The sequence below is a fragment of the Protopterus annectens genome, chromosome 10.part0, assembly GCF_019279795.1.
Source record: "Protopterus annectens isolate FY-2018-M chromosome 10.part0, PAN1.0, whole genome shotgun sequence".
In the NCBI taxonomy this organism is placed as follows: domain Eukaryota; kingdom Metazoa; phylum Chordata; order Ceratodontiformes; family Protopteridae; genus Protopterus; species Protopterus annectens.
The window spans coordinates 1,422,800,614-1,422,823,744 of NC_056744.1; the positions used below are offsets into that span (position 1 = coordinate 1,422,800,614).

Consider the following 23,131-nt stretch of genomic DNA (forward strand, 5'->3'; position numbering starts at 1 on the left):
GTTCAGTGGGGCAAACTTAATTCAGATTACTTTGTGCAGAGAGCTAGGAATAAGTATCTAGGTCTGGCAAAGTCAGAGCTCATGAATGAATTGGAGTACAGCTGTAATTCATTGTTGCACTTTAATTAACATTAGTTTAGCTTAACCTTGGGCAGTTGTTGAGATGTAATTATTATCAGTACTGTATTAAGCAACTTTGGAATGGTTGTTTAGGACCTTAGACAACCCTTAAATGGGAGAAAAGATTAGTTAAAGACTTTTCAGGTAAGAACAGGCGATTTCTTAACTTGCTGACATAACTTTTAAATCTTTTTTTTAACAGAAAGGTACAAGTATATGTGGATTTGTGCAGGTGAGAAGACAGCCAATGATCTAATATTGAGCGCTGCCTCTGGAAACATTTTCCTGTAGGTGTGTGTAGAGGGAAAGGAAAGGATCATCATACAATAGTTAATGCTGATAATCATATTTCTGTTTTTAGGATGAACTGTTTTACATTGTTATTGAGTGTTATACTACTGTTAATTCCTTTGCTGAAAAACTTATTTAGCAGGACACTCAGAACACAAAACAAATACAGACATGAGTGTTTTGATTCTGTGGGATTTGAGCAAAGACAGCTATATTTGAAAGACAGGATGTGGTAAGCAATTCTGGGTAGCTCATACAATATTTTATCAACCATCTAGTGTATGCTTTACCTTAGACTTGGAATTAATGTGTATCTACATTTCCTGTCTCTCCAGCTGACCCCTCACCTGCTGGGGTCTCTAGTCAAAACCAGGTCGCTTGGGTTACAGTCAGGGGTGTGTCTCTGTGTACTATCATACCTCTCAACCTCTTAGAGCAAGAAATCTGGACAAAGCCATAAGTAAAGTGGGGGCAAAGCCCCATAAATAGGGGCAATTTTTAAATATTGCTCTTACAAACTTAGAAAGTAGATAGAATAAAAGGTTTGGCATTAGCATGAATTTTCTGAAGGGTATGACGTCTGAAATTCAAATGTCTGTTATTATTTTCTGACTTAAATTTTTAACAGTTTGCCAGTGACTTGCTAGAAAACACAATTTTATGCAAAATGGACTAAAAATATGAGGCAAAAATCTGGACATTCTGCGAAAAGCTGTACAGTTGAGAGGTATCCTATGAAGACAGCCGATGTACACTTTGTGTTAGATTTAGGGTTGTTTAAATACCATTATATTTCCTATCAAGCCTGCTGACTACTCAGGTGCTGTGCTTAGTATATGAACCCAGGTTATCTGGGTCACAGTCAGAGCTCCACCCTTCTGTGCCATTCTTGGGGGGAAATGGAGGGGGTTTATGCAAAGAATGATAGTCCCCAGGAGAATAATGCATTAAAAAAAATAAATAAAATTAAAAAAAAACTATGCCTGTGAGTATGATGCTGTTCTCAGATGTCACATTCTCCTCTCAGGCAATGTGATTGGGCCCACAGATTCAAATTGTCTGCCAGATTCCAAGACTGAGTTATGGCACCAATGTCATCCAATGGTTTGCTAAGTGGTGGTCAAAAGACAAAAAAGGTACATTTGTAATGGTACTTATATTGGCCAGATGTGAAGGAGAAGTACTTACATTTGCCAGATGTGAAGTGTACAATACTACAGCAGTTAGTGGGAAGCTGGCTTGGAAGTAAGTTCACCGTGGGCAAAACATTAAATGTTAACCAATGTTATATAGATAATACTACATCCACAGACACAATCTGTAGTGCTTTTCAAATCAGGAAGAGACATTGGGAACTAATTGCAACATGCTGGATGAAATTGGTAAGCAAATCAAAACTGCCTGTAGTGATATCAGAAGCTATATGAAATGCACATCCATAACTTCACATGTAATATGGAAAATAACTGTGCCCAGGTTGGTAAATGTGCACTGGTTTCAGAAGCTGTTTATTGGGCTTACTGAAGCAAAGATGTAACTTTTTACATAGGAGCAACACTGATGTTATGCACATAGCTAGGAATAATTTAACTAGGCAAGGCAACGTTCCAATAGCCTGGTAGTCCAAACAGGAGTTATAATTACACTGCAGAGTAATACCTGGTTGAAAATATAATTAGAACTTTCTAGACTCTGACTTAGCTCATGCATAAACCTGCAGGCTCCCAAGAACAAGACACAAATACTGTACTCTGGCTACAGTTTTCAGGAGTTTCTTAAGAATTCCCTGGTACTGCGTGGTGGAGGGATAGATTCCTGTCGCAGAGACTTCCCATGCTTTGGAACATGATTCCAATTTACATTAGGCAGAGCGCCTCGCTAACACTCTTCAAAAGAAACCTTGACGAGTGGATGGGAAACAGAAAGTTTACCCCAGGGATCACTTCAGTGGCTCTGCTGGACAGAGGCACAGGGAACTAATCTAAGGGGGTGGCAAAAGCCAACACATTCTGGCTAGGCTTATAAATGCCTTCGGGCAGATTTCCTAGTACCTACCTATGAACCTAAACACCCCAACCACTTTGTGCAGCTCCTTGCCAAAAATAATTATTTGTAAATCCTTTAGTTAGTGCTGGAAAAATGTAGTTGTTTCTTATATTTAATGTCCTATTAACATATTTTGATAATATCTGGGCAGAGAGATGATAGGAGTGAGTGCCAGATACAGGCATATCCATCTTTGGTGGTGGGGGGGGGCTGCTTAGGCTTGCTGAAAACAGCAGCATTACAAGACTGGTGAGCTCTACACTGCAAACACTGTACAGACTGATGGGGAGGCTGCACATGCAAGGAAGTGGACATGTACTTCTCAAAGGTAGCCTTTACAAAACTTGCAAGGTTGTTGCCAGGTGGTGGGGGTCAGGACACATTCCCTAGCAGCAGTGTAACAATGCACCAGGAGCATCAATCTCCTCACCAGCTCTGGACATGGGTAGGGTCAAGCACAAGGCTAAGGCAGATCCACCTGACCTGGCTGAATCGGGCAGAAGCTGGTGCCAGCTGATCATCAGCTTATGGGATTTCGAGGGGAAGAAAAGGGTATTTTGATTATAGTTTCCTAGTCTTCTGTATTTAGAGGAAAGTTCCTAAGATATCCAGATATCAGTAGCTTTTTAACATTTTATTTTCAGGAACACAGCAATCAAATAAGAACCTTCCTGAAAGTGGAGGGATAGGTGGCAGCCATCCTGACTATTCTATACAACATGTGTTTCTATTGCTGAACTGTGTGTTTTGTTGTAGTTTATTCATCTTTGTACTGGGTTAGTTAACTGTTTTGAAGACCATTTTCAGCTACAGGCCAAGCACATTAATACAGTGCAAAGTGTATTGGTGACCTTAAGGGGTACTTTATATATTTGTAAATATCTTTACTAAATCATTACACTTAAGTTTACACGCACTAATAGGAAACAAGCTGTAATAACTCTTCCCGTTATTGCTTCCATGTAGTATACACATCTATATGTTTTCTTTTAAACAATTTTCATTCACACCAACATTACATAAATTGCTCAACTCCTGCCTTGTCTTAAATGTCTCCTCTTGTGCATTACTCTGCATGTATTTTCCCATTAATTCCTCTTAATTTTATGAAATTTGCTCCTTCCATTTCCTAAAGATCCTCCAGTTCTTTAATATATTTTACAACAGTCAATACTTACATTACATTTGGGTTATATTTTGATTTCCATTTTCTAGTAACTGCTTTGTTGGGTCATCAATAGCATTATACTAAGTAAAGCCTTAGTATTTTTAGACAAATCACATCCTGTATGCCTGCTACAAAGAATCATTCTGAGTACTACTGGGATTTGGTAAGAAGCACAGCCATTCAGACATATTCTTTTGTACAATAGTTAATAAAATTCTACCACTCTCAAAGTTAGGTAGGTAATCATCTTCTAATATTATAAAATGGAGATGAGCTGTGTATTGCCTTACCTAAATGGCAGCTCAGGCATGTCTCTACCTTTTTCTCACCTTTGGATCACTCCTCCCAAAGCAACATCTCCACCTGGGGATCATTGCAGGAAATGATCAGAGGAGCATACTCCCTCCCAGGGATGGTAACACGCATCCTTTGCAGCTGTTCCATCAGTCATCCAATCTGCTAATCAAACCCTTATCAGCTGGGCCATAGTCAGAGCTTTATCCCCTCTACACCACTGCAGCGGCTTATTTATCAGAGAAATTAGTAGTGAAATTTGACAAAATGACCCTTTTCAGTCATAGCCTGAACACAAGAAAAAGTAGATGTGCATAATACTAGATGCATGCAAAGAATAAAAACAACAGCAGAGAGAACTGTCAGAAGCAGTTAAGAAAAAGTGTAGAACTCACAGTAGATGAGAATCTCAACAGGTAGAACATGTGATCTGATGTTTGGTAAATATGGCAAACCAACTAAGCAGATCTGTGTATAAATGCCCTATAATACTCAGGGTGTAACATACAAAAATAGTGCACAGCGGTACATGACTAACCTAGTAAGTAATCAGCTATATATGGTTGTTCAAGTTATTTCATGGGAAAACACAGAGGCACTTCAAATGCAGTCTTATATGTTTACCAAAATGTGAAGTCTGTTTTCTCTGTACTTGTGGAAGATGGTTGATAAAGGGACAATTTTTGTATATGATCAGCTGCTGTCTATAAATGCAGAAAAGTAGATGTGTATTCCCATCAACTTCTCACCATGAAGGGGGACTATTTCATGTAAAATTGTGTACAAGGTAGAATTTACCAATTAACAATTTTAAGATCCAATTCATTTTAAACTTTTCATTTTCTAGGTGTAATAATACTGAGGAAATTGATTGACATTGGGGAATAGTGGACTATGATCTAATGGGCCCCTGCCATGGCATAGGGCCTCATCATAAACTTGTCCAATCAAGTATTCCACAATACTGCCTACCTCTCAGATATTACCGACTAAGTAGCTTATAAACTCAGAATACTGTCACGTATTCAGGCTATTTTATAAATTGGATGCTGTCTTTCTTGACAGATAATATAAAATATTTTTTGTAACCCAGAAATGTCACGCCTAATTTGAGAATTGTCCTCCTAACAAGATATCATTCTCACTACATTTAAAGCCACAGAACATACTGAAAATCTGGGCCAAACATATTGCAGACTTGCATTATTTGTTATTCCATCGTTAACACTGTGGATAGGCTAATGCAGAGGTACCATTTCTAATCACTTTTTTTACCAAAGGCAGAAAATATGTGAAACAGGCCACTTGCAGGGGAACTGCTGCCTCCCACACAGACTAATATTATATTCCAGGATATGACCACACAAAAGTAGATTACAAATGAAGATTCACAAAGAAATTACAATTCCCATAATTTATTACACCAGTGTAGAAAAATGGCAAATACATTTTTGTACCAAAACCAACATATATTTTATACCTCGAGAATACTTCGTAGCATAATAATAACTAAGTGGAACCAAAGTGATTCTGCAATGGAACGGAACACATTTTACATTTCAGTACTGCTTTACAAATACACTTTTGAGAGATTATCTGGTTTAGTAGTAGTTTTGGTTATTTTCCATCATATGGCCTTGCACTATATTTGGTGAGTTTTTGCAGACATAAGATTGTATGTTACAATATTTCATGTTTTGTCAACTTTACCATGAATGTGTTATTTCGATTACAAAAAGTTTGTTCTAGCAGTCTTGTTTCAAAACACATTTAGCATACGCCCTGGGCATTTCTTCTGTCATTTATTTCTTCTTTGTCTCGAGCTAATCATAAAAGCATTTGTGTGCTGAATGTATTGTCTGAAGGGACATCACTAAGCCAAGTGGTTAAGACTGCTGTTATACCAAGAAGGCTCCTATTGCAGTCTAACAAAACAGAACTCCCCTACACTTACAGTGCATATCGCATAGGTTGTTACCACAGGAAATCACATGGACTCATTAAAGACACCTTATTTTAGAGGATTATAACTTCATAAGCACTCATTATTCTCTGACAACCCTAAACATCCTTGACTCACTAGAATCTCATGGTCCTTTGAGTCACATGATATTTCATTTACTACTGGTCTTTTCCTACATCAAGCAGCACATACACCACTGACCCAAGCGACCAGTTCTCCTGGACATCAGACAGGCTCTAGGGATCCTAGCAAGAACTAAAGAATGCCTTGTGGTTATCTTTGGATTCCTTGGCAATTTTTCTTTCAAAGCTCGCCTTGGATGATTTTATGAGGGATCTTAGTTTCTTGCTGATACTGATCAGGGATGTCTTCCCTTTTTGGGATTTTACTCTTTTCTGTACTAGTTTCCTCCTATTGTATAGCTTGTTTATGGCAGGAGTCCACCAGACTGGTTTCCTTTTCTTGGAGGAGTGAGTCTTGGTTTTGCTTGGGATGGCAGGATCCATGCATTTTTGTAGGTGCCCGTAGAATGCATTAGTAAAGAATTTTGCAGCTTGGACAGCGTTATCCTTCAGCATGAGGGCTTTGAAACTTTCCACCTCCATCTTAAGTAACGTGAAGTTTGCTTTTGAAAAGTTTTTCATGGTGGTTTCCTTGTCCAGGGGTGGCGGCGGAATGTGGATATCCAAAGTGATTTGTTTATGGTCAGATCTAACCAGTGAGGGTTTGACCTCCGGTGTGGAACACCAGTCGCCCATGTTGGTGATGACCAGGTCCAATATGTTGTTACCTCTGATGGGAGTGATGACCAGTTGAACCAGGGCGTTTGAGTTTATAAATTCTAGGAAATGTTGGGCAAGGGAGTTAGTACTTGAGTTCTCCCAGTTAATGTTTGAGTAATTGAAATCACCCAATATTAGGGTGTCTGGTAGGAACTTTATGTTTCCCCAGTGTTTCCAGAAAGGTGGAATTAGGGTCCTGGGACCTGGTGGGTGATCTGTAGCAAGCTACACTTTGAATTACAGTTTTGCCCGTTGTTAGTTGCACATGGATGATCTGTGAAGCATCGTGCTGTGCCACTAACCTGGAATTGTGGGTATCCTTGATGAATATGGATACGCCCTTGCCTTTTGTATTTCGGTTTGGGTTATGTGGCCAAAATGTATGGTATGAGTTGTAGTCTGGTAGTGCTGGGGTGCTCTCTGGAGCCTTAAACCAGGTTGCTGTTATTGCACATATTTCAACTTTCTCCATACTGAGGAGTGCCTCGAGTGCATTTTGAGGTTTAGACTTCTGGAAGTGAGTAGTATTACCCTCAGTTTTTTGTTACTTGTGCTATTTACGGTGGTGGATTTGTCTTTTTAGCCTTGCCTAAAAAAGGCACTATGGGGATGGCAAGAGCCTTGGCCAGTATTCGAAAGCCTAAGAGTGACAGGTGCAAGCTGTCTCTAGCGAAGCAGCGTGGCTTGTCGAGCATGTCATCCCAGGCGTACAGACAATGGATCCCCTTTGAATGACACCAGAAACTTAGCCAAATTGTTGAAATCGAGAACTTTTCTTTATACCATGGTATCATTCTTGGTGAGGGCAAGATGCTACTCAGGGTCAGGGTCATACCTGTTTGGGCTACATGATCAGAGAGCTCTTCCATGTCTCTTTTCATGTAGTCCAGGGAGGTACGGCTCAGGTCATTCACACCAACATGGACAATGACAGAGTCATATTTGTACTTGTTCTGGAGTGACCTGAGTGCTTGTGTTATGTGGCAGATCCTGGCACCCGACAGGCAGCTAACAGTAACCTTCTCCTTATTCAGCCTAGTGAGTGGGATGTCAGTGTTCCTGACTATAGGATCACCTATTACTAGTATGTTGGGTATGTTATTTTGCCTTAAGGGCTGTGATTGCATGGCACACTGGTTTTGTGAAGTATGTGCTTCATGGTTTGTGTTGGATGGTGGATGTTGCTTGGTTGTTTGCTTTGGAGGTCTCTGTTGGTTTTGCAGATTTTTATTTAGAGCCTCCGAGTATGTTTTCATGTATTTATGTGTGTTTTTTGCCAGTGCTGGTTTAATGGGTCTATATGAGACTGGTGGTGTGATGCAAGTATTTCCCTTCTCCTCTTGACTGTCTGATCCAGTCTTGGGTTGAGAGAGCTTAGCCTCCAGTTTGGTTGTATAATTGCATCTCACACATGTATTAGTGTTTGGTGGTAGGAGGAGTGGGTTGTCTGTGTAGATGAGGCAGTTGTAACATTGCCTCAAAATGCCGAGATTCACCAGTTAGACTTGAGAGTACACCTGAAACTGCCCTTTGGACATGCCTGGATAGGTACAGTGAACTGTTTTACTGGATGGCTGGTAAGGTCGAATAGAGAGCCTTGTCCTTCTGTGCAGTACAGGAGGGTCTAGTCCTAGGGTTTATAAGTGCTTGCTATAAGTTTTGAGCAAGTGCCAGGCTGAGAAATGAATGGATTGAGTGCTTAAGTTGAAAGTTTGTCTAGTTCCAAGGGAAAAATTGAAGAGGAGACTTTGTGGAGCCAGGAATAGTTTTACCCTAGTTAACCGGTGCTTCACGGCACACAAAGCCAGGCAAATGCGGTATCTGTAGCAGGAAAATGAAAGAGTTAGAAATTAGCCCAAAATGGCCAATAAACTACTAATTTCTACGTTGAAACCACTCCTCCAGGGACAGATAGGCTGCTCAAAGCCCCCCTCTCTCACAGGTGAACAGAGGAACTTCCTTCTATCCAAGTAAGGTATGGGCAAACACAGATATTTGTAACACAGCCCTGAATTCAGCACTAACCTGAAAACTGGACTATACTAGCTTAGAAAGGTGGGAAACAAGTATATATATATATATATATATATATATATATATATATATATATATACATATATACATATTTTTTCTTGTTTTTCATATAATAAAGCAGATACAATCAAAAAAACACTTCAAATGCACAGAAAGGATACTTATTGTTATATATCGTAGATCAGAGTTGTAGTCAATGCCCCTAGTAATAAAGTAAAAGCAGATGAATAAAGTGCAATTTATATATATATATATATATATATATATATATATATATATATACACACACACATACATATAAAACGATAGAAAACAAGCAAACTGATTTAAACAAGTTACCCAATTAACCAGAAAAAAAGCTCAAAACTGAGCCCTGTTCCAGCAGTCTTCAATCAGACAAGCTCCAACTGCACACTCCTGCTACTAGGGTGCAGGGGAACCTTCTTCAAAAAAAGATGGCCTGGATCAGTGCTCAAGTTATACAAACAAAGCTAGATTTAGCAGGCCTGAATCTGGTGTATGCTACAGCAGCAAGGAGCACCAGTTTCAGAAAGAAACAGTTCAAATAACCAGGCAGAATAAGCCTGTGACCAGAAATTCCCAGCTCAGAAGGGCAGAATTCAGCCTTTCCTCCCACAAGAGTGCAGATCACAACCCTCTTAATGTAGAATAACCGGCCGGAAGCCAAAGTGTGTAAGCCAGAACTAATATACTTTTAGAATAGCAGACATTGGGCCTTCAATCAGCAATTCCCAGCTTAGAAGGATGTAAGCTACCTGTCCTGCCACAACAGTGCAGACCACAGCCCTGAATTCAGCACTAACCTGAAAACTGGACTATACTAGCTTAGAAAGGCAGGAAACAAGTATGTGTGTATATATATATATATATATATATATATATATATATATATATATATACATACATATAAAACAATAGAAAACAAACAAACTGATTTAAACAGGTTACCCAATTAACCAGAAAAAAAGCTCAAAACTGAGTCCTGTTCCAGCAGTCTTCAATCAGACAAGCTCCAACTGCACACTCCTGCTACTAGGGTACAGGGGAACCTTCTCCAAAAAAAAGATGGCCTGGATTAGTACTCAGGTTATACAAACAAAGCTAGATTCAGCAGGCCTGAATCTGGTGTATGCTACAGCAACAAGGAGCACCAGTTTCAGAAAGAAACATTTCAAATAAGCAGGCACAATAAGCCTGTGACCAGAAATTCCCAGCTCAGAAGGGCAGAATCCAACCTCTCCTCCCACAAGAGTGCAGATCACAACCCTCTTATTGTAGAATAACTGGCCTGAAGCCAAAGTGCTTAAGCCAGAACTAATACACTTAGAATAGCAGACACTGGGCCTTCAATCAGCAATTTCCAGCTTAGAAGGATGTAAGCTACCTGTCCTTCCACAAAGTTGGGAGGGTGGCCTAATGGTTAAGGTGTTTGCCTTACAAACACAAGGTACAGGGTTTGAATCTCACAGGGGATAACTGGCTAAGCTTAAAATGGCTCGCAAGGGCAGTTAGCCTAGTACTAACCTATGAACCTGTGAACCTATGAACAGTGCAGACCACAAGCCTTCTTAATGTAAAACAATGGGTATGAAGCCCAAGTGCTTAAACCAAAAGACTTAGAATAACAGTTACAATTTAATCAGGCTACTACCAAGTAGTAATAAATGCAGGAGAATAAATAACATTGAGTACTTTTAAGAAAAGCAAAATAAAGTAGGAGGAAACACAAATACAGTAAAAGCAGATGAATAAAGTGCAAATTTATATTTTTAAGTGCAGGGAGAGAGGAAGGAACAACCTAAGTGGGTTGGCCTTCACAAATCTTCTCTCTGTATTAAGTCAAGTGAACACTAGACTCAGAATATGATCTCACTGTACTTGGTTAAGTGAACAAATAAGATGAACCCAGGAGGCGTGTTCTAATACGGACTTACTGGAGGGGCGGGCAATTCCAGAGCCACCAACACTAACACCAACACAGGAACAGGGACGGTGGGTGGGTGGGAGACTAACTGCAGAGAAACGCACAGCACACAGTTCAATGAAACACACAATTAGGAAACAGAAAATATGAAAATACAGTACTTTTAAAACTGCAAGTTTGTACTTAACAGAAGACTAAAATACACTACTGCAAGTTTTACTTAACTTCAGCTTCTAATGTAGATGTTTGTAGCCAAGCAAGTCTCCCAGACGTTGAGAATAAAATGATTTCTCAAACTTTACGGCTAGCACTTAAAGTACAGAGGAATCCCTCTAGGCTGTTAAATATCAGATAACAAGGAAGTGATAACACCACCCCCTCTTATTGCAGACAAACACACAACACACTGTTCAATAAAACACACAATTAGAAAACAGAAAAAATGAAAATACAGTACTTTTAAAACTGCAAGTTTGTACTTAGCAGAAGATTAAAATACACTACTGCGAGTTTTACTTAACTTCAGCTTCTAATGCAGATGTTTATAGCCAAGCAAGTCTCTCAGATGTTGAGCATAAAATGATTTCAAAAACTTTGTGGCTAGCACTTAAGTACAGAGGAATCCCTCTAGGCTGTTAAATATCAGATAAAGAATTGATAACACCACCCCCTCTTATTGCAGACACACACACACACAGCACACTGTTCAATGAAACACACAATTAGAAAACAGAAAAAATGAAAATACAGTACTTTTAAAACTGCAAGTTTGTACATAACAGAAGACTAAAATACACTACTTTTTTGGAATATTCCAAGTTTCACATAAATGAGTATAGTCTTAAGTATTTATTTAAACTAAGTATCACTGCACTTGGGTTGGTGGCCACGGTGGTGCAGCAGTTAGCATTGCTGCCTCTCAGCAAGAGGTTCTCCAGTTCAATCCTTGGCTGGGGTACCTTCTGCGTGGAGTCTGCATGTCCTCCCTGTAATTGTGTGGCTTTCCTCCCACATCCCAAAGACATGCTGTAGGTGGATTGGACACTCTAAATTGGCTGTAGGTGTGAGTGCGTGCATGTGTGTGCCTTCTGTGGAAGGTTGGGTGCCGGACTGGCAACTCGACACCGTAAAACTCCACTGCCAATCATGAGTGGACAGGTGATCTGCTGTGGTGACCCCTAACCGGGAAAAGCCAAAAGAAGAAGAAGATCACTTGGGTGCAGGAACAAGTAGTGCAGCTACCCATTTGTATATCCTGGGGTGAGTCTTTAGTTTGATGATAAAGGGAAAATTAGTCTTTTTCATTGGCTTAGAGTATGATCTGCCCAGCAAAATTGCACTTATGTTATGAAATGTCACACACTGGACAGACAAAAACACATGTTAACAACTTAACTTAGTGTACCTCTTTTTTTTTTGTGGACTCAAGAAAAAAAAAATTGTTGAAGGCTTGCCTTGTCGCATCTGCATTTACTTGTGACAATTGCTTTGCCCTCCTGCTGTGAGCACATCTCTTTCTTTATGTTTCCTATATCTCACATTGCTAAATCACAGCCTCTGTGCCATACAATTCTATCTCCAGATGAATATCATACGTGAAATAAAGTATGCAGCAAACTTTGTATTTCAGAGTTTGTAGAATTTGGTATTCTGATGTTTTTTTACTCTACCTTGTAAATGACACTTCAAAATGTAGGGCATTCAGTCTCTTCAATACTGTGAACAGGCCTTCATATGTTAAATAATGACTGCTTGTCATGTTGTTATATATTGGAGAAATATAAACTGGTAAAATGTTGCTGTTCTAAATTTCTTTATTCCATTGAGTAACAGAAACATAGCAACCATTTAAGTTAAGAGAATATGCCTTGAGTTCAAAAAGGCTTATTACAAACTGGAAGCCTTCACATGGCTGTTTTCAGACTCACAGCGAGCCTTTCTGATTCTTAGCCCACCATACCACTGAAGTTTCCCAATAATGGAATCGTTAACACAGAGGGCTGTATCACTGGCATAGCTGCATGCTAATGCGACAATCTAGGGTGGCGGAGGGCCTCTACACCCCTGGAAGGGTGTTAATTATACATAAACACACACCCTGGAGGGCATTATTGCACTTAGAGAATGGGCGCTCTGTAAAATTGTTGTGTTTTACTTGCTTATTTATTTTTTTAAGTACTATATTCTTTTTTTTATATATTTTTAATGTAAAATAGTTCCTCCTCCTAATGTTTCAAACTTGCTGTAGTATATGTTAATGGTGTTGGAGGAAGCATTTTGCATCAAACATATATAAAAAAATAATAAGCAAGTGAAACACAACAATTTTACATACAGCCCATTTTCTCTGCCATACGCGCATGACACAGTCTATTACTTTCACACGCATACATGTACACACACAGTCTCCTCTGCTTTCATACACACATTCACTCACACGCGATCGGTCTCACCCTCTTTCTCCATCTCTCACAGCCTCCAGCTGCTTTCATACAGAAATTCAGTCTCACTCTGTCTCGATCACACTCACACGCAGCCTCCTCTGCTTTCATGAACACATTCATGCACACATGCAGAGAGAAACAAACGCACACTTTTCTGTTTCACTCAATCGATTGTTCTCTCTCTCTTACTCTCATACATGCATACACTCTCACACATGATTTAATTTTTTTCCTTTCTTCTTTTACACTTGCTAAAGAGCAAAAGTACTGCTGAGCGAGCGTAAAATAATGGCAGCTGTTCTGTTTTCTCAGTCCGATCTCCACGGCAGCTTGAGATGCTACTGTGAAGCACTTGATTTGTTTTTCAGCAGACATTACTTGTACATTAATACCCTGCGGGAGAATGCTCGTTTTCCAGTCAGGGTACTGATGTACAGTAAGCCCATTGTCTAATGCTCATTAATATTCCTCTGTTGGAAGAAAAAGGAAATGCTATCAAATGACAGTGTTTGTATATTTGTGTGGATGTATGCATGTGTGTTTGTGTATGCATGCGTGTGTGTGTCTGTGTCTGTGTGTGCATATGCACGCACGCGAGTGTGTGTGTAAGAGTGCCTATAATTGTCTGGATGTTTGCACTAGGTAGTTAGGTAGAGAATCGAGATTGTGGATATGTGTGTGTGTGTGTGTGTGTGTGTGTGTGTGTGTGTGTGTGTGTGTGTGTGTGTGTGTGTGTGTGTGTGTGTGTGTGTCTGGGAAGTCTCCCTGCTGAAATGTTTATACTCAAAAAGACTGAAAATTCAGAAGAGTAAATCATGAACATAACTCTTCTCCTTTACATTTCTATTTTGAAGGGGGCAAGCTCCCCCACACCCTCAAACGTATATGTACTCCAAGATTGCCATACCACTGAGAAAAGGGAATAGTCCAAGAAATGGCAATTGCAGACCTAGTGTAGTTAATTCTGTTTTCTGTCAATTCAGTTTTGTCATTACAGGACTTGCTTTAGCCTTTCCTGATATTTCAAGTGGTGTGTGTGTGTGTGTGTGTGTGCGTGTGTGTGTGTGTGTGTGTGTGTGTGTGTGTGTGTGTGTGTGTGTGTGTGTGTGTGTGTGTGTGTGTGTGTGTGTGTGTGTGTGTGTGTGTGTGTGTGTGTGTGTGTGTGTGTGTGTGTGTATGTTGGAGCATGCACGTGTGTGAATAGGTGAGTGTTTTAATGAGTTGTGGGAGGGGGTTGCTTGCTGTTGGATAGATATGTATGTGTTTGTGGATGTGGGGCTGGCTTTGCCACTTAGAAGCAAGGGCCACCAGGAAACACATTGCCTCCATCAGGTCTGACAGTGCTAGTGTTAGAAGTATGTAATTTAGAGATGTGCTAATAGGTTTATAGGTAAGTACTAGGCAGCTAGTCTGCAGACCATTACAATCCTAGCCAAAAATCCCTATTCCAAAGTTACCTCTAGCCTTAAGGGGTGCAAGGTAAGAAAGACTTGGGGACTGTTTAAGGCTCCCTTAGAGTAGAAGTTTGTTCAGAGGTAAGAGATAAATTGGGATAGAAATGTCTCATGTCAATGTGCCTTATTTATTTGGTGATGAATATTTTGTTCCTTTAAATGAGTATTGGAGGTACCATTAATGTTTTGCAAAGGAATCAGAGGTCATATAAGATTGAATCTTTCATGGCTCAAAAGACTAGGCACAACTCTCCACAGAGATGTCTGTAAGAGAATGAGCACAGAGAAAGGTTGGCAGGCTCTCCTGATAACTAAGATTGTTCAGGACGGTGATCGTTTTAGCTATGAATCTCCGAGGTCTCTCAACTTGTGTGAGATGTTTAGACAAATGCATTCCAAAAGGTACATTACTTTAAATAATGGGTCTGATAAGGTATGAGTAAAGGTAAATTAAGACTTCTTTGGATCAAGTAGATGCTTTTCAAAATTAGATTAGCTAGATAAAGGGCTTTCCAAGCTGCTGTGGAGAAATGGTGGTCAAATAAGTAATTATCAACAAGAGTGCACAAGTCTCTTACAACAGCATCTGATGTGAGTGGGTGCATTTGCCAAAATGAACTGTGTTATATTTGTTTACATTTAGTATGAGACTGTTGTCCTTGCACCCAGTTCTACCATAGTCTAACTAACCCATGCTGGGGCTGTCATGAGTCAGATGAAGATCAAATAACAACGTCACCTGCAAACATAGTTAACAATGCCCCAGGACTGATGGCCAGAAGGTCTGAGAAATAAATGCCAAATAAGAGGGAATCAGTGGGACAGGTAAAACTGTGGATGGAGTAAAATTTGCACTAATTTTTTTTAGCTAGGATATTAGCTAAAGTATTATTGTAACATTGCTGGATATTAGTTCTTAACTTCCTTACACAGACAGAGGCAACATACATGATAAGTAAGGATATTTTTGTGTCCTGGGGAATATACATTTCTTTTTGGTCAAGTCAGTTCTCGCAGTCTTTAACTGTATTTTTGATATAAGCTGCATTGACATTATTGTATCTACTTCTTGCTGCATGAGATAAATGGATATTGATACAGAAATGGAAGTAATTAATTATGTGGGGAGAAATTTTTAGAAATAAGCATTTTTCAATACATTTGCATATATTGTAATGCGGTAGTTGATGCTTATAATTATGAGGTACAGTGGTAGTAAATTATTCATTGTTACACTGTGATGACCAAATTCTTCTAAAGCATACACCTCGTACCTCATAAAAAATCCCAAAATAGTTGCATTAGTAGACATTAAAAGTCATATAGTACCTGGAGTGCTGAGATTACATTCAATTCTCAGGAAAAAAGGTACTTAAAGTTTTGTTACACATTTGTCTGCACTTTAAGCTTTAGTCTTACACTAGAAGACAATGGTGGCCATCAGATAAAACAGCTTTAAAACCTGCAAAACATTTTGGATTACTACACTTCTTTTTTGTGTTTAGCAGTGCTAAGAATATTGCATTTTCTTTTTTTTTTTTTGCAAGATCAAAGACACCAGTTCTGGACACTGTGTGTGACACTACTAAGTGTTTTAGAGGTTTCAGATTTTTAAAATAATTTGCACTCTTATGTTTGTTTTTCTTTGCAAAGTAATAGTACATAACTATATTGCATGGAGCTTTATCTATTCTGTATACTACCAATTACAGAAAAAGAAAAAGTAAAGGAGTGTGAAGTTTTGAAAGCAGTAAAATACTTAATGTTAACTCACAGGCAGTGGGGAGAAGCAAAGTGTGCTGTTGATTAACGAAAGGGTTTAACAGGTGTTAGATACCTTGTTGTTTTGCAGTTTTTGTTTAAAAATCTGGCAGAATGTAGTGTCTAACAGCTTTTAAAGTTGTTTAGCCTCTGCTGTTGCTGTGTTGGTGCTTAGACATGTTTAATAAAAGTTTGTTAAGCACCTTCTGATATCAGAAAGGACAGAAAGACACTGAGCAAGCCTGTCTTTTTCCAAAACTTCTGAGTCTAGTTGTGATGCTGCATGGAGTACGTATTGGTTGTAATTTGGGACCACGTTGTAATCCTGTAAAGATTTACTTCCATGGGTGAATTTATTGGCATCCTTGCCTTGAGCAAGTAAAACGTTTGCTATGATCAGAGATACAATCATAATCCCCTGTATCCCCTGCTGTACTGCTATTATTTCTTTGTTTGTTTGTGTCTTTCAGCTTTTCCGGGTTAGGGGTCGCCACAGCGGAACTCCGGTCCGTTAATGATTGGTAGTTGATTTTTACGTGCCGAGTTACCAGCCCTGATGCACAACATTCAACGAAGGTATGCCCATTCACGCATGTCTCCACGCGGAGGACGCTGTAGCTGAGAATCGAACCGGACAGCGTCTTATTGTGAGGCGACATTATTTCTAAAACAGTAAAATGCTTTTTGAAATAAATTGCAGCAATGCCAGTAGACTGAGATGATATCCTTTACTTCAGTACCAGTGGTGGTAACTTTGGTAGGCACAACAAGATTGCTGGCAGTTGTGAGAAATTTGATTTACTAAAATGTGACAGCTGCAGACAGATTCTGTCCCTTTCAAGGGAGCAACACTTAAAATGGTTTACATGCTGTGGCTACTGGGATGACTGTAACTATTCTGTGTGAGTTAAATCAGAATTTTTCACAAGACAACTGTGAATAGTCACTTAGAAGACTTCAGAATTATAGGCCATTGCACAACTTTTCAGTTTGTGTTGTCTTATCTGCACTGCTTAGTAGTGTGTATAGTGTGTTGAGATTTTGAAGGTAGATATTACATTTTTTAATTTGTGTATTATATAAATATTTTTCTCGCATGAAGTAATTCGCCTGTCTTTTATTTTAATGTGTATAATAACATTTGTGCACTGTTATGTACTTCTCAGGTATGCTGGAACAATGGAACGATTACAAGCAGAAAATGAACTGATGAACAGAGCAAACAGCACATACCTTGTAAGGCAGAGGACAAAGGAATGTGGAGAATATGCTATTAGTATCAAGTAAGAAATGCTGGTTTATTACCCCATCTCTTATAAACTACACAAGAAAACCATCAGCAGCAATTAATCAATGAGGTCAAAAAAAAGTATATTTGTCAAATGTATGGAATAGACCATTTACTCCAACTTGGTTGTGCTTTTGCCATTTAGGTTATTTGGAAACCCATTCTTCATATGTCTATACTGAAGATTCTGCCATTCCTGATTTATTCATATGCAAAATATAAGGGCTAAAACCTACTATGGTAATGTAAGGCTATACTTCTTCAGATCCACAAAGATCAATATCAAAGTTAATACATATGAACCTATGGATGTAAAAAGCGTATCCCAATGATATTGCAGATAAATCACGGTCATGACTTGATTGGAAATAAATCTTGTGATGTCTAAATAGATTTTATATAGTAACTAATAATCTTGAATAAAGTGACATGGCAAATATTTTAAGAAGTATCACAGAGGATGTAAATATCTGCCATATTGATGAATGTTGTCATGCCCGTGCATCAAATTAAACCAGAACTTCAGATGTATCCACAGAACATTGCAAATTTAGTGAGTGGTGATTGTTTTTGTAAAGGCTGCTGTAATCCTGTCATCATCATCATCATCACCCCCTTTTCCCCATGTTCTGCATGGGGTCAGGGTGTTGAATCAACTGTTTCCATTTCGCTCTCATTCAGCATCACTGTCCTAGCTTTTTTGACAGTAATGTCTAACTTTTACTGATCTCTCATATAATTCATTAACCTCTTTGCTGGAAACCATCACTTCTTGTAGCTTTCTTCTTGTATATCCCAAATCTTCTTCACTGGATTGACTTTTACTTTCATGCACATGTATCTGAACCATTGCAATCTATTTTCTTTGACCCTCTCTGTAACAGGAGCTACTTTAGCTTCTGCTCTGATGTTCTTATTTATTTGCCTGTCTCACATGTCTGCATTATATCACCCATCTCAGGCACTTCATCTCCATAATCTCTAACTTTATCAGCTGCTGTGCCTTTGATGCCCAGGTTTCTGTACCACACAGAACTACTGGTCTCAACACTGTTTTTAATTGCTATAAATCACTGTATTACTGCTGTAATCCTTTATAAAAAATATTCTCATTTTCTTCAACACTAATTCATATTTATGAATCATGCACCTTGACCTGGTACTCATCAATATGTATGTGTTATATTCCTGTGAGGGGTTATGAAGACTTTTGATAGCTGTTTGCTTAACTTTCACAGCAAGTGGATTTTTAATTTTCAGACTGAATATTTTTATCTGCAGATGCAACCAGATATACAAAGATGTCTGCATGTTTAAAATAATTTAACAATGTAGGGATTATATCTCAGTCCATATAATGAAATTTAATGTTCTTTAAAAACACAACATAACACTGCCCATGTCATGGATTTCTCTGGACTCTGTCATCTGATATTTATTTATTCTGAAAGGATACATTAATTCTGAAGTCCTGAGTTCAGACATTCTGTGTTGCCTGTTTGTTTGACATACAGTGAAGTTCTTTATTATCTGTGTAATACTGCATAACACAGATTCATAGCATTCTCTTCATCCCCCTGTATGTTTGGTACAACTAAATTAGAAAAGATTCATTATTTTTGAATCATACCTGTCAACCTCTTTATTCAAGAAATTTGGAAAATCCAAAATAAATGGGGGGGGGGGGTTGCTAGAATAAAATAAATTGTGTTAACATGCATTTTCTGAAGGATATGAAGTCTGAAACTAAAATATCTGTCATTATTTGGTGTCTTTAGTCCTCAATGATTTGCCAGAAAGCCACAACTCTTACAAGGTGCAAATCTGCACATTCTGGGAAAATCTGAACAGGTGAGAATAATGCAAGGTGATCATTTTGTTACAGGACCTAAACAGGGATGTTTGAGGGCCGCCCTGAGAAGCCTGGTCTGCAATCCCATTCTCCCATCCCCCATGGGAGTGGAAATAGGGCAGCCATGTCATCTCACACAGGGGCAGGCAGGTTGGCCTCCTGTCCTTCACCAGGCACTGTGGGGATGCCACTCTGTGAATAGCACCACCCAGGAGGCAAGAGGCCACATGCCAGGAGGCATGACGCAATGCGCATTCATCAGCACCTGGCACCATGGGTGTGAGAGACTGAGGTGTGCCACAAAAAGTGCAGAAATGGGGAGACCCAGGACCATCTCTCCTGTGAGTTTGAAAGCCCTAGGTGCAAGGCAAAGTGGAGAACCAGTGTCAAAGAAGTCTGGATGAGGGACTGTCTGAGGCTTTGTGGCCCAGTAGAGTTCCATGAGGCCGGGAAGTTCCCCTGAGAGGCTCCAAGAGAACGCATGACACTGCATGATTTGGCAGTAGTTAGGAGATGTGTAACCCTGGAAAAGATCTCCCTCCCCTGGGTAGAAGTGGAACCCAGAGGGGGTCAGTCCCGATGGAAGTTTGGAAGGGAGAGAGAGGTGGAAAGTGAATGGTACAGGACAGCCTGGGTAAGGGGTTATGGACCATGCCCCCTCTGGGACGGAAGTCTTGAAGGGGGAGAGAAGCAGATAGTGGCAGGGCTGGGCGAGCTCCTGATTGGGTGAGGTGGGGTCAGGTAGAGCTCCCCATGATGGAAGTCCTTGAGGAAGCACCAGGGTGGATGGCAGAGGGGCCTGGAGAGTTCCTAGCAGGGCAAAGGCATCCAACTTCACTCCATAACTGACAGCATCCTTGAAAAATCTCAAAGTCCCCAGAGCTGCTCTGGATGGGAAAGCAGAGGGACTCTGAAGCCTTCATGAGAGCAGATCTGCCTCTCACTGGCCTAGGGGAGTTCTGGAGGAGTGGATGGGATCAGAGGGAAGCTCCCCTGAGAGAGTCCGAGGGCATGAGCGATCCAGCATGATATGTCAGCCTGCAGGAGTCCCCTGACATGGGGGAGCCGTGGCTAGGAAAGGTCTCTTGGCCAGGTCAAAAGGGAGGACTGTAGGGTTTGGCCCTGACAGAAGTCAGTATGGGAGCGCCAGGCAGATGGGTGTAGGGCATGGAGAGCTCCTGCCTGGATGAGTAGGGTCAAGCAGAACCCTCCATGACAGAAGTCCTTGAGGGAGTAACTGACTGATGGCAGCAGGGCCTGGAAGGCTCCTGCCAGGGCGAAGGCATCCAACCTTACCCTATACCCAATGGCATCCCCAAAAAATCGCAAAGTCCTGAGAGCTGCTTAGGATGGGAAAGCAGGGGGGACTGGCCACCCTGGGAAGCCAAGTCACCATTCAGACTGAGCGGTCTAAACTGGGACATTTTTGTGTCCCAAAGACAATGTTTGGGATTCCGGGACAGAGACTTCTAAATTGGGACTGTCCTGGAAAAACTGGGACTGTTGGTCACCTTGGAGTAATGCTCTGAATATATTTCTGGTGATTCTTGCAGTTTCCATCATCATAATGCACAGAGACCACAGAATTCAGCACTAAATAAAACTTAACTGAAAAAGAGTTCTAACATAAACAGGAATTCAGCTGTTTCAGTCCAAAACAAGTAGTAATATTTACAGTCTTTTCTCACCAAGATTTCTCAAAGTAACACAAATACAGTTGCACCAAACAGGCACTTTTATCGTGGCAAATTAACCGATTCAAATTTCCTGCCTGAAAGATTTGTATCTGCTTTGTGTCTTGCTCCCCCTAGTGACTATCTTAGGTTCAGCAGTGATATGCTTTTCTTCTCCTCTTTTCCCTCTAGTGCTCAGCCCCAGCCTAGCATTTACTGTCTTACTTTGTAAGTGCATATATAAAATAGATATATGATTATCTATAATTTCTTATATGCTTAGGCAGATACCTGATTACCTTTACAGTAAATATGTTGCCATAATGCATAAAAATGGTATTATATTAGTATGATTGCAGAACGTGTCATTAAGCCTATCTAGTCTACCATTTAGGGATTTAACCTTCCATCTCGTCATATACATTCCTCCTTACCCTTTTTCAGTCTGTTCCATGCTCTTTTGAATGGCTGTGCAGATTCTGTCTACACAACTTATTTTGCTAGTCCACCGGAAGAGTCCACAGTCCACAGACTGTCTGTGAAAAAATGTTTTGAACATCCAAACAGTAGTACTGCTACAACTTGATGTCTATGCTTCATTACACCTCTGCCTTCCTTTTCAGATTGAACCCTTCCCATTTGCCTCACATGATTTTGCCCTACAGGATCAAGTCCCCTTACCCATCTCTTCTGGTGACTATTAAGATCTTATCTGTTGTCTAGTAATATAATTTCCATTCTATTCCACAAACTTTTATGGTAGTTTTCATCTAGACTTCATTCAGCAGGCTGATACCTTTTCCCTTGCAGCTTCCAAAACTATTTACATTACATGGGATTCCATGTGACATTGCTTGCTTTTTTATAGAGTCTATTCCCCTAAGAATGCACCCCAGTATTCCCTTGGATGATGTGACTACCCCCCCATGTTCCCTGTGGTCTATTCCAGGTATGAGCTACTCACCCATATCCTTTTCCTGCTTTCCTGCCATATGGCCCATTCCCACAGCTGATACTTCACACCATGGTCTGTATGGCTCAAATAAAGTAATTTGCATTTATCTGCTTTGAACTTCAACTCCCATCTTTTCCAATCCAGTTTTAAACTCTTCTCACAGCTTTCAGTGCTGCAACCATTGTATGTGTCATCAGTGAATAAGGATAGTCTGAAACAAACACTGAATAATACTGGGCAGGGGAAAGACCCCCACAGTACTCCAGTAGTCATGTTCCTTACTTCTGACATTGAACCTCTCACCACAACCCTCTCTTTCTTACAATCAACAAAGAAGCTGTCTAGTTCTTCATTCTTGATCTTACTTCATCTTCTCCATTTTTCCTTTGAGCTGTCTATGTGGGACCAAGTCCGAGGCCTTTGTGCAGTCCAGGTAAACCACATTTAGAGGTTCTCTCGTGTCACATTCACCCTGTTACCCAGTCATAAAATTGGATATGACTGAGACTTCCTGCTAGTCATGAATCTACACTGGTTCATGTCTTCAAGATTATCACGTAGGAATGCTACAAGTTTTCATTTCAACCTTTTCTCCATGACTTTTCCTGCTACTATGCTGTGCTAGACAGCCTGTAGTATTCTGGAATTGCCTTGCTTCCCCTCATACAAGGTCACTTTACTTGCTCTTCTCCAGTTCTTAGGCATTTCTACAAAGTACAGAGATCTGATAAGTATCTCCATCCAAGGATTTGTCCACCAACTAGTCAGGTACCCTTTTCACATTCTCCACCCCGCTATATCCTGGTGACTCTCCACTCTCTCCTCACTCTGCTTTGCCTCACTTTTATCAAGGTGCATGCTCCTTTTGGCTTATCTGAAGACTGAAGCAAAGTATCCATTCAATAGTTTTGTTTATTTTCTCCCTTGTGCTGTGATATCCGTCTTATCTTTGCTTAGTCTGACCACTTCTATTCCTTTCATGCTTCTTTCTGTTAGATACTTAAATAGCTCTTGTCCCCCCTTCCTATATCCCTTCTTCCTCTCCCTTTCAGCTCCTGTCT

General features: G+C 40.0%; 1 protein-coding gene across 3 annotated transcripts in view; it reads left to right on the plus strand.

Moving 5' to 3' along the window:
• Positions 1 to 23,131, plus strand: part of VAV3 (vav guanine nucleotide exchange factor 3) — a 2,320,370-nt gene that overhangs the window by 2,131,781 nt on the left and 165,458 nt on the right. For all 3 annotated transcript variants that reach the window (XM_044086042.1, XM_044086044.1, XM_044086043.1), the window contains exon 23: positions 17,469 to 17,585. In XM_044086042.1, the coding sequence (XP_043941977.1) occupies positions 17,469 to 17,585 (117 nt within the window). The remainder of the gene's footprint in view (positions 1 to 17,468; positions 17,586 to 23,131) is intronic.